The following is a 12,460-nucleotide window of genomic DNA, read 5'->3' as shown; positions in this document are numbered from 1 at the left end:
TAGCTCTTGCTTTTGTTTTAACGAATGGGGTATCCGTAGGTTTCGATATTTTATACGACGGGACAGGTCGTGCGAAGTCCTTATCGAGTGTTTCTTTCTCGGCGTCCGTCTTAACGGCCGCGAAGTGTTCGCGTATAAATACCTAGTCTTCTCTAGAATAACTATCGTCTTAACAATCTTTTATCTCGCCCTAGTTAGTAGGTTCTTATATTACGGTAGGATCGGTTTCCTTAATCGTTCTTACCCTTTCTCTTTTTCGGATAGTTATAACTTATGTAAATGGGTTTAATACTACCGCCTTTTTTAGTGTCTTACGATCTAGTATCGTATTAAGAACTGCCTTATAGCTGCTTTCTATCGTAAAAGATATAAAGGTTTCTCCTTCGTCGGGATTCTTCCGGGGAAGATTTATAAAGTAAGTATTAATCATTACGTTAAATAAGGCTAGTATCGTAACGGTATATGCTAATATAACTTTACGCACTACCGGAATAAGCCCTTTTCGAGTAACGTGCCCTTTTATTACTATGTTAAAAACCGACTTAAAGCTTGTTATAGACTTAACAAAGTTTATTTTAACCTTATAGTCCGTTATAAACTTGGTTCCTAGTAATAGCTTAGGCGCTAGGTCTAGTAATACGTTCGCTCGTATGTTAAAGTGTCCTTTTATTAAAACTCTTTTAACTCTTCTTTCGATATAGAAGTTAAAGTTAGCGGCCTTATCGAGACGAGTTATGCCGTTAACTCCCCTAATGATCACTTCTTTTTAGTTAACGAATTCTGGCTTAGTCGCCTATTGGCGTAACTATGCTTCGTTAACCACGTTGTCCGAGCTGCCTGAATTTAAGCAAACTTCGACAGGTTGGTCGTTTAGACTCGCTTTTACGGGTATCTTGAAATACGAGCTCTTAGATGGCAACCTTTTGTTCCCTCCCGGGGCCGGGTTTGCTTCGATTACTTAATTAGGCTAAAAGGCAAGTAATCCTTCCTCGCTAGCGACTTTAGTCCTCTGGCCCCCTTTCTTGTTATCCTTAGGTTTAATTCCTAATAATTACTTAGGCATTAGTACGTGTTTGCTAGCTTGAACCGCTTAGGTATTAAGGGTTTCGGGATGAGTAACGAAGTACACTTCTTCCTCGGCGTTAAATAACTCCTCTTCTCCTTCGCTAAAACAAGTATAGCCTTCTTTAAGGAGAGCTGCTTCGTCGTCGGGGGTGCTTTTATCGTGTTCCTAGGTAACTGTCTCGTTAATAAAGCTGTAACTACCATTAGGCCTGCGACGTTGCTAGCCTTAACGTTTATAACGCCTAAATCGACGTTGTCTATTAAGTTAGTTATACCTGGTTGTGCCATCCTCGCGCGGCAGCCCTCGTATGGGTGGCCGCGAGGATTGACGCCTAACGTCGTTTCCCCGCCATTACGGCTTGTCTAGGAGTCTTACGCGTTAATCTTGTCGACCCTATCTGTCTAATGGTCGAGTGTAACGTTCGCGGATATGGTTATCCGGGTTAGAATCCTTACGATTCTGCCCGTTGCCTCGCCTTTCTCCCTAGTAGGCGATATCCTCTTTCTAGCCCTACTCTGCGAGTAGTGTTACCGTGGACCTGTTAGGGCTAGCCTTAAGCGTGTTAACTAAGGCTTTCTGCTTCTCTTCTAGCTTGTCCAAGTATGTTAACGTCAGGCTGGTCTGTTCCGGCTTTATACATAACGTACGTAGCTACGGGTGTAGTGCTTTGTATAATCGAGATAATAGTTGGAACGGTGTAGTATCACCCTAGATCCTTGCGTACTTGAACAGTTCTATTGCGAAGGTGCGAATGGATTCATCCTTCTAGTTTATCTCTAGGGTATACGTCCGTTTAGTAAGCCATTCTCCTGCCTCCTCTGGCCGTATGCCGAACTGCTTTACCACTCCCTCCACGAATGTCGTATATAACACCTTGAGTGCGCGTGTTTCCTCGTCTGATAACTACTGGTTTACCTATTATAACGCCTGCCCTCGTAGTAACGTCCATCCTTCGCTACGAATGGCTTCTTGCCTAGTAAGGTTGTCGTTATTCTAGTTAGTAACGTGCTTGGCCTATAGGTGTACGTCCTTCCAAGTCATGGTCTTCCTATCCGACTATATAGAGTCCTTTGCGTCCGGGTGATCCGGGTGGAACAGGCTAGCATTAGTTAGCCGCCAAGCGGAACGTGACGTGGCTGGCACTATAGGAGCGTTATCTAGCAGATCCGATGATCTTACCGACGGGGTCTTGGTGCGTTTTAGCTCTATAGCGAGCTCCCTAACTGTCTTAGTAAGGGCTGTTATTAGGGCTATTAGCCCTTGCGCGTCGATGTTATTAGTGGTATTGGCTCCGCCGTTATTAGCACCCCTACCGGGATCCTCCTTAGGTAGGTCTGCGCTCCCTTCCGCCGACATGCTTAACGGGGAGGGCGTTATTTCCCTACGCTAAGGGTTTGAAGAACGATGATTACGCGTGTTTAGAGGTGTGTTAAGATACTGGCTTATAGATCCGAATTGTGGTGTTATTAGTCCTTCGCGTGGTATGCTCGCGATATAAGCAAATTTGACAGCTAAGTTAGTAGCTCTTATAAGAAAGAAATTATCTTCGCGATCCCACTCTCTAGGGTAGGGCTCCCTGATTAGATCGAGGGTCCTGTTTACCTTATACGGTATTCTGTTAATTCGAACGGTTGTTAAGTCACGGATGACTCTCCGTACTTGTTCGCGAAGTGTGCGAACTACGGGCTTGTCTTCGTTCGAATCGATAAAGGCGTATAGATTTCTCGCTAGCTTAACGTCGCTTCTTGTAATTAAGGGGTTGTCAATGTCTATAGGCCCTTACGGCGACAGTACTGTAATACTGAACAGTGACTTTTGTCACTCCTCACTTATAGACTGCCCCCGGGGTGAGGTGATGAGGAGGTATATAACTGATTCGGGCTTACGTATAAGGCACCACTTGTAAGAGTATGGGCGCGGTTAGCGCTAAGCTGTAAGAGTTGACAACACTGGTGTAAGACAACAAGCCTATAACGTCACGAACTGTAAAGTTGATATAGGCTTGTAATATGTCTTGTCTTGAAAGCTATTCTAGGTACAGGTCAGAGAGAGCTGTCTATATACCTGTCATATCCCATAGCCCCGCTGTGGGTATTGTAACACCCGTATACACTTTCTTCCCTCGCACTTTATTAGCATTACATATAGATGGCATTATAGTAAAGCAAGAATTTAGGACAAGTCTAACTAACAAATGTTTCTAAGAAAGTGCGATATAACTTGGCTTTAAATATAGTACGGGTAATAGGGTTGTTTTCGAAGAGTGCCTACTAGAGTCGTTTTTCGCGGCCGGGTTAAGCGTCGGTCGTTAGTGTAATTTTCCGGCGGCAAACAGGACTCGACGACATTTATCACAACCATGTTGGAGGTCATGGAGGAAGTGTGGAGCGAGGGAAAGAGGGTGTCGACAGATCGAAGTTGGCTAAATCTGGCTCCGGACACGTCTTAATCTAATTGGTTAAATTCGTGTCTACAAAACGGCCTTCCGGTAGGGAGCCCCGAAACGGAGAACGATACGGAGCTTTTGGTCGGCGCTAAAAAGCCGTAAAAATGGAGGCCGCGTCCGAGCGTCGGGATGAGTCAGCAGACCCCCGTCGTGCGGTGGTGGGCAGTTTGCGTCCTCATTACATCGTAATAGAACTTCCAAAGGTGAGAGCTCGTCTTCATCATCAGATGAATGTCCACGAGCTGGAGTAGTGCGTTGGCTCGGTTTGTCGGGTGAAGAATCTATAGGATCGCGTGGTCTTTGAAGAACAAGATCTGACCGAGAAATGAAACGACCGACGCAGAACCACAGAATAGCACTTGTAAGAGTCAGCAACCAGCAGGCAGATGCAGAAACCTTGACCAACTTCGCGGTATTGGCCAGCCAACAAGGTTTCAGAAATGTTCAAACTGATCATCTTAAGCGCAATGCGAATGAAGATGACAGTCCACCCAATTCAACAACAGATTATCCCTCAAGCCGCATCTTGGAGCCGGCAATACGCACAGAATATGCTCTGGTGACTGGAAATCTTCTCAAACATCGTTGCGGCTCCCTCCTACTCCTCATTACAAATATAACAGAAGATTTCTACTTTCAATGTCATTGGGCACTCAAGATGCATGAAGGATCTTATTCATGATGCAGAACTAACTTCTATGTTCGTGCGGAAACGTGTATATCTTGCTTTTCTGAGAAAATCCCGTGACGATGATCATGCAAATGTAGATGAGATTACCTCGCAGTGGGAAAACGACGTAACAAGTTTATAAAGTCTACTAAGCCTATCAGTTGAAGCCATGGATCTTATACAGTCTCAGGATCATTCCGCGGTGAGGCATTCGGTTCACCCAAACTAACCCAAACAAACTTTATCAGTATCCCCTAGGTCTCTTCACTCCGAATACTCAAATTCTGTATATGGTAGAAATAATAACTCAGGAGATATGATATACCATTGAGGCCTAGGAAAGCAATTATCTCGACATCCATAGGATCTGGGCTAGCTGACTTGATGTGTTATGGTAACTAGTTGGATCTCATTCTGACGAGAAATGATAATATCATTGAGTGATCTTAGAGTCTTTTCAGATGTTGCAAAGATATTTTGTCCCCGAAGGAAAGTCTCGCAAGATCTTATGATGTTGTCATATTTCAGTTCACGGAGCATGTTGACCCTTACGGAGCTCATTTGGGCACTGGGCAATATGAAAAGTTGTGCCGATTCACTCTTGCGCACCACGGCAAGTGTGGAATCTAGCTCAAAATCGCAACCATACATGTAATATTTCCCTGGTGATCCTAGATACAGGGTTATTTGTTGATTTTGTTCGCTTGGTGACATGTAAAGTCTTGCCAATAATGTTCCAGTTGTGGTTTAGCAGGGTTGTTAAAGCTATAATTCAGTGTTTTTCATTTAGCTCCATTCGGCCACGTGGCTTAGCCACTGAGCTGCAATAAATACCACGACCTGCTTCCCGCAGACTGGTCTCTAAGTCTAAACTGTCTTCTGAGTTCACTGAACCAAGATCCCAATGCTACCTGCAACGGCTTTTGGTCATCTTGTGAAAATGCTTGTCTGTAGTCGATCGTCCAAATGCTCATTTGGTATAGTATCATCTACAAAATATATATCAGTTCTGGGATTATCACTTTCGCGTCAATCCTTTCATGTTATACAAGAACCCGTTTTAAGCACATACATTAGTTGATTATAAGCCTCCAAGCAGCCATGCATTCCACGACCTTTTGGGGCTTGTTGGTTCCCTTAATTTATTTAGACAGTAACTTGAGTGGTTGCGTCTCTGGCGGCTATCACAATCGCACCGGCATCCTATACCGCCAGCAACCTCTGCGGCCCAGACTAACTCCGCGTTATTCAAAAGCTCTGATTTAAGCAGCTGTCCTCCCGGTGCGTTCGCTGGGCATTGGTAAAACAGATCATGTCGGTATGCAAAGTCTGCAAAATGATGAACCTTGTTAGGCTCCACTAACATGTTGATTGCTAAAGCGTGCACGGCGGCATCTCCCCACTATTAAACCATTAACGATGGGCGGCGACATTAACTAATTTGAAGATACATACTCTTTCGAAGTAAAAATTGCCAGTTTTCTCAAGATGCTCATACAAGCTTTGATACGACGGCCCACGGAAGAAGTCAAGATCACCGATCTCGAAATTGCTCCAATAATGGCAGAAATTCCACTGGTCTCCGAAGCGATCGCGGTGTGAAAACCAGCTGGCGAAGCCGCGCAACAGCCAGGGCAGTTTCGATGGTGATATCGATGCCTTCCAGAGGTCCGACGTCGGTATATTATGTGCCGCCTTCCAGTCTGACACCTCGCGAAATAAGCTTGGGCACGTAGCTGGTTCTTCTTCAAGCGCAATAGTGTATCCATACACTTTCTTATGTTTGGCCATTTCGTAGAACGGATCGTAAGTGATCGAACAAGAGAAGTCGACATCAGGCTCTAGTCGCCAGTAGTATTTGTACTGCTTCAGAATATCGATAGTATAAAATGCACTGCCAGTACATGTTCTTCAGCTCATGACGTAGAAATTAATTCATTTGCACGTACCCGGAGAAGAAGCGACACATATGATGATACGTCGTTAGCCCCCCATAGTGCACACCCCGGTCACCTTGCTCGTTTATGCTGGCCTGAGCCTTGTCTCGATCCATCCATGACGGAAAAGCCCAAATTTCTTGAGGTATTACCTCAAATAGGGTACTCGCGTTCGTTGTAGCACGGATAGCGGCTATAAAGTCGTCGCTCCATGGCTCATCGTTGAGAAAGATGTACGGATATTGAAACCAGCGGTTAAACCGCCTCTCTAAGCTAGCTACAGAGTGTTGAGCTTTCGTTGCCTCTGCATTTCGGGCCAGCATTACAATAACGGCGTTCTCGCGGGACATGTTGGTGTTTGGTTCCTGACATCCTGAATAGAATGGCGGGTCGATGTCGTGGTCGGGAGTCGGGATGCGAAACTTGGAGGTATGGATCCAGATTTCGACAAGAATTGCGAGGCCAATCCAAAATACAGGCCGTAAGCGCAAGTGGCGTACCCGCCTACGCAGCATGACAAGAAGGTGGTGTTAAGATATTCCGGTTCTAGCAAAGTAGGGACCATATGAAGTGGTCGAGGCGATTAGCACACTTTTGGGCAAATTTCAACTTATAGGCTGTAGTGATCCAACGCGGAATCTCCGATAACACATACGTATCTTGTTCATAGTAAGAAGAGCTGACATGGGACTGAAGCAGACTCCAGGCGCTTAGCATGGCTCATTTCGGGAATAATTGCATGTGGGGCGGCACAATTTGACGACAGGGGCAGCAAGTGAACGAGTGGAGGAACTTTCGGAGAGCATTCAAGTTAGATACATCATTGACGCTAGCTTCTAACGGCCATAGGGTGGGTGTGTTGTTGAGCCTGAAATGTTAGTACGGGTTATGGCGTACTAAATGTTACAGTCTGTTCGAGGTGTGACCCTTAGCTTGTTTGCAAGCTGTGCGCCGGCTCCTATCCGTTGGGCTACGATGTCTACTCAGTACTGGTGTAGATAGTACTTAACTAGGATATTTGATAGGTAAAGTGAAGACTCTAGCTGTATATTGACTAGGACGCCGCTAGTCTAATATAATTTCGACAATGTCAAAATCAGGACCACGGTCAAGATAGACCGGCAATCCACTGTCAGGACGATTGAGAGACTGTGACGCAGTCTGAAAACCGAACACCAGGAGGTATAGTATAATGAACGAAGCACTAATATCAAGAAGCGGGAGTGCCTTTAGGTAGTGTATTCTCAATCTATGCTATATAAATATCGTCATTGATGAACCCTCCATGATCCTTTAAAGTGATGCTTTACCAGAGCATCTTTCGGCGTGAACCAGCGTGCGCTGCCCGAATGGTCCTGCCCTGATCCAAAACCATTAACTGGAAAAACTAACAAGTCCCCAAACAGCGTCGGTTCGGTCATGTACGAAAGATCCCTCAAGTCGGTCACTCCACATACTTGAATATACCTCCAGACAGCTCCTGTCCAAGCCCCTGGCCCTGTCGCCCGGAGTATCTCTCGGTCACTAAGCTTCAATTCACTTAATGTCGTGTCGTAAGCCATTGTATAGTTTTGAAGACTGGCCATTATATGTTCCGTAATGTCTTCAAAAATAGGATGCCCGGGTACGGTAGCTAACGTCCATTGCTGAAACTGCACAGGATATGCGTACTCATCTCTCAAATCCTTTTCATCGCGTTGGTCCCATTCAATACCTGCAAGAACCTTCGCCCGTGTTCTGTATTGTTCTGGAATCCAATCATCTACCGGATGGATGATTGTGGTATCCAGATCGCTATATACACCACCTTCGGCGAATAATAGTAGGTATCGTAGAAAATCGGACTTTAATGCTGGGTTCTGTAATTTATTGAACGTTTTGAGGTATGGTGTTCCTGAGTAGTGTTTCGCAAGGAATTCAACTGCACCATCGGAACCGAAGCGAGTGTACGTGTAATCGGGGTTCATGAGCAGCCACGAGCGCGTTTGTGCATTAGAGATACCTTTCGCATGTATCGTGTTCGGCATCGGTAATAGAATTTGCCATATTCTTCTTGGAATCAATGATGATGTTGTTGCCGCAACTGTCCATTGAAGCCTTGCGGGTTGTATCCATGAATAAAAGTAATCAAATCGAATCAAAAATAATAAACAGGTCAAAGCAAAGGCGATGATGATAAAGGACCGTCTCCGTATCAGCAGTACTACTGATATCATCAGCGTATTCAATCCTGGGAAACAGGTCGAATCCATTAAGATTTAAGAGAGCTTTGACGATTACAGGAAAGAAGGAGAGGCCGTAAGCGATCGCTAGGCAGTTGACCTGTTGATAGGCTTGACAGCAGTAAAGAGAAAGAGGAGGAACGATTCGAGATTGATTACAACCAAGTCAACCGGGTGGAGCTCACAGCTTGAGTTTAATGTGTCACCTGGCAAGATCTTAGGAGAAACATGAGAAGGAAAGCAGACTTTGGCTACGTCGGGGTAGTCCAGGCTTCCGTGATAGCCTTTTCATATCACACCCCTGCTTCATTCTATCGTAAATAGGCTTGTCCAGTTACTTATCATGGACAAGTCTTTCGCTTTTGTGGACCGTGCGATATTTGTTCGTTTAGTGGTCAAGAAGTCAAAATAAAAAATTAAGCTTGATTCATGGTCAAGCCAATCGGAAGATATGCCATGAAATGTATCCCAGACAGTGGAGCTCCGAACCGCTGAACTTCATGATCTTTTAAAGTATCCCAGCGCATGAATCATTAGCTTGAAAGTCGCTGAAAGTAACATCGCGAGTACCATTTACACAAAGCAAACACAACAACCCACGAGGGGATCTACCACATCCTTCCACTTTCTCTTGTACGCAGGCTACAAAAGCAAGCCCATGTGAGTTACCTGCCTCATATACAATTCATACCCCTACGTACTCTCCTGAAACCATTTCCCAACCCCGCTTGAACCACTCTTGGAACCCTGATTGATGATAGGATCGACCGCATATTCCCTGTCGGACGTGCCTGGACAAGGTACCTATACCCCCCACACAAGGATCATATGACATGCCGCTACCGAACTAGTGATATTGGCATGCAAAAATGTAAGGATTTCCACTTGGTATAACCAACGGGGCGTTTTCGAGGCGATTCCATAAGGGGATGGACACATTGCAAGAAAAGGGCGGTCGATCCGATCGGCTTGACCACCTTGGTCGGTCACTAGTCACGCAGTTACGATTAGGGAACGCCAAAAATAAATCACGGCCCAGTAAATTTAGTATTCTATCTAGGAAATATCGCGGTTTATTATCAAAATCGTCGTCCGTGGGCAAGTGCACGAGCACCTTCCTTGTTTAGTTGGATTTTGTAAGACAATTCGTACTTGACTCCTACCCAAGCCTCGAGTGGGTCACGTGAGAATGACGTGAAGATTATGTCAAGATCACTGATTTGAGTGGTGGTAAATTTCGTTATTTAACGGTGATTTACGAGGATCGAGAAATATCGTGGAAAATCATAAATCTCGTGAAATTTCGTTGCCTAGTTACGATAGGCCTCATTACCGTTTCCACAAAATGCGCAAATGCATCGAAAATTACCCTGTGATTGGTTCGTCATGCAGTTGCCTAAATTCAATATATGCACCATGAAGGACCACAATTTTCAATATGGAGAATAGCTTTCACCGTTGCGTATGGGCCGGACCGCCATGGTTTGAGCTTAAGCTTGAATAAGATAATACCATTTATACCATTGCATTCATCTGCATGAAACTAACTCTGTGGGTTTTGAGGCTGATTTCCTCCGGATTTGGGCGGGCACAAATGAGGCATCTCAAAACGGCCAAATAAGCTTAGTTTTGACGCTTGAACGCTCTAATTCGATTGACCAATAGGGTCATGTACCTTTATTAACAACGGGCCGAGCTCCACTGCTCTCAGCATGGCCTTTCGGAATGCGTTTTCCGATTGGCTCAATTTGACAAGGGTTCATTTTCAATTTCTTGGCTGCTAAGTGATCAAAAAGAAACTTCATCCCTATTCGCCATCCGCACGAGCCAAATCCTGTCGCTATAAACCAGGGGTATGTGATGGGCGTCACTACTTTGTAGGGTCATGATACCGATCAAGTGTGTATATTGATCCTCAGTAGAGTGTTGTTCCGTTGTGAAGTTCCTCAGCTATTCTGAGGAATTTCTGAAGGCTATCTATCAAGGGTGGACTGTGCACCTCAGGCATCTACCTAACTGGTGGCCCCAGGCAACCATCAGTATATTCTATTGAAATTACCCACCTCGCTTACTTGGTTTTGAGTAGGAATGGTCTGGTTCGTCTCCGCAAGGGATCAAAGGCATGTATGTTGGCTGTAAGGCAACAAACATCAAATCATCGGCCAGTCAAGCTACTCGAAGCGATTACTTGGCACGAGTCTGGCTAGCGCTTCCTTGTGACTTGTTAGCTTGAACGGTCACTAAAAACAGCATCGCGAATATCGCAAAGCAAATACGACAGGCACTGAGGAGACGTATCGTATCTATCGACGAGTTATATCGTACGGATACATGTCCCACCCCTATCTGGATTGCTGTGGGGGCTTGATTGATAACTTGATCGCCACTTATCCCTGATAATCCGGTCTGGACGATATGTATAACTTACGTCCTTGTTATCTTTGAATTTCCAAAAATCAGTTCCACATATACCCTTTCCTGTTCCAAGGTTCCATTTTCAATGTGAGAAATGTCGGTCAGCTGATTTTTACCGTGTTGGGATTGCCATGTGCCACGTACCCACCTACTTAGTTAACTACAATAGCACTATAAATGCTAAGCTCGGCCCGAGAGTCATTCAATCATCACCTTATCATAGTCGTTTAACACCCGCTGGTAGGCACGATCGGTAATTTAGACGTCGAACTGATTATGTTTCAAGATGCTTAGCCTAAGCAAGCCAAAAATATGTTCAAATGTTCTTATGATCTCAGAAAAGAGTTCTTAGAGCGATCTAGAGTACTCGTCTAGCATTAGTGAAATCTTTTTGACGCACCACTTTGACGAGCTCTTGGTTTGTGAGCTGTATGGCATTCAATGATTAAATATTAAGCGACGTTACATTATCGGCTTGGGAGACTATGGTATGGAGGGTTAGAAGTGGCAATGGGGCAGGTCCCAGGTCGATTGCATGGGTGTTTTCCCGCGATGTCGAGCTCCGAGCCAGTTGTAGCTCCACTGCGAAAGAACTCACCCCATTGCCTATTTTGAGGCCTTGTTTGAACTCCTTCACCAGGTGCAGAAGTAGTCAATCGATATGATTCCTCATGAGTAGTTAGGGCTTCCTAATATAAAGAACGTTAGCGGTGACGCTTACCACGCCTGCCAATTCCAGACATTGGTACTAGTGTAGCCGCCACAGGAATTAGAGCCAGGGCAGTCTGGAATTGCCTTGGGACAATGGAAAGACATTTCAGGCGTGGAAGCTTTTTCTACCTATACTCTAAACTTGATTTACTCACTGGGTGACGAAGGCATTAGTATTAAGGCCATTTTTGACAATAGCATTATCGACCAATTATCCGTTCAAAGGCTCTTAGAGAGCCTAGAGTTCGTAATAAGCTAGCTAGCTAACGCGAGTGAGAAAGTCATACTAGTAGACATAGACGCCTTGTCGGTAGAAGACTATGAAAGTGTATGGTCGCGGAACGGTTCAGTGCCGCTAACGGTGGACCGATACACACATAACATTGTGAAGGCGGAAGCAGAAAAACGGCCAGATGCCTCCGTAGTATGCTTATAGGACGGAGACTTTACGTATACCGAGCTCCATATACTATTAACATAACTAGCGCACTACCTCATTATTAGCCTAGGAGTGGAATAGAGCACCATGATACTACTATGCTTCGAGAAGTCAAAGTGGATAATGGTCGTGGTGCTCGCTATTATAAAAGCTAGGGCCGCTTGCGTTCCTATTAATTCATCCCAGGCTAGAGACCGAAGAGAGAGTATCTACGAAGAAGCTAGTGTAATGGTTATCTGTCAGACGAGAATTGTAACAAGGCGCACATCTCAATCAAGAACTGTAGCAGCAGCGTACGAGCTGCGTCTCAGGGGCCCCGCCCCGGGACGCACGCTGAGACCGGGCCGACGGATCTACGGTAGCGCCTATTATGCGCACTGCAGGCGTTGCGCTGTAAAAGCGCTAGATAAAAGAGGGCGTGCTAGCTGCTAGTTGGAAGGGCAGAGTTCGGTCTGTATTCAATCTATACCATACCTATTGCCTTTCTTGTAACTCTTCACTCTGCTGCCAACCCCGATCTGACACCAGGACGCCGTGGCCATCTATACAAGACA

At 45.2% G+C, this 12,460-nt stretch overlaps 3 protein-coding genes across 3 annotated transcripts; all 3 read right to left on the bottom strand.

The window, feature by feature from the left end:
- Positions 1 to 2,114: 2,114 nt before the first annotated feature.
- On the bottom strand, positions 2,115 to 2,422 carry BKA67DRAFT_663980 (uncharacterized protein; the record flags this gene model as incomplete). The annotated part of the gene is made up of 2 exons (XM_046108291.1): positions 2,115 to 2,165; positions 2,246 to 2,422. 2 exons carry the CDS (start codon positions 2,420 to 2,422, stop codon positions 2,115 to 2,117), a joined length of 228 nt encoding a protein of 75 aa, XP_045952634.1.
- Positions 2,423 to 5,263: 2,841 nt separating this feature from the next.
- On the bottom strand, positions 5,264 to 6,634 carry BKA67DRAFT_526431 (glycolipid 2-alpha-mannosyltransferase; the record flags this gene model as incomplete). The annotated part of the gene is made up of 3 exons (XM_046098753.1): positions 5,264 to 5,584; positions 5,638 to 6,076; positions 6,132 to 6,634. 3 exons carry the CDS (start codon positions 6,632 to 6,634, stop codon positions 5,264 to 5,266), a joined length of 1,263 nt encoding a protein of 420 aa, XP_045952633.1.
- Positions 6,635 to 7,184: 550 nt separating this feature from the next.
- On the bottom strand, positions 7,185 to 8,569 carry BKA67DRAFT_650758 (nucleotide-diphospho-sugar transferase; the record flags this gene model as incomplete). Its single annotated transcript, XM_046106054.1, has 2 exons — positions 7,430 to 8,569; positions 7,185 to 7,346 (listed from the first exon to the last, which is right to left on the bottom strand). The coding sequence occupies exons 1-2, from the start codon at positions 8,369 to 8,371 to the stop codon at positions 7,185 to 7,187; spliced, it is 1,104 nt and encodes a 367-aa protein (XP_045952632.1). The 5' UTR covers positions 8,372 to 8,569.
- Positions 8,570 to 12,460: the final 3,891 nt, after the last annotated feature.

The sequence above is a fragment of the Truncatella angustata genome (genome assembly GCF_020726525.1).
Source record: "Truncatella angustata strain MPI-SDFR-AT-0073 chromosome Unknown BKA67scaffold_10, whole genome shotgun sequence".
Lineage (NCBI taxonomy): Eukaryota > Fungi > Ascomycota > Sordariomycetes > Amphisphaeriales > Sporocadaceae > Truncatella > Truncatella angustata.
This window is presented reverse-complemented; position numbering and strand designations above follow the sequence as displayed.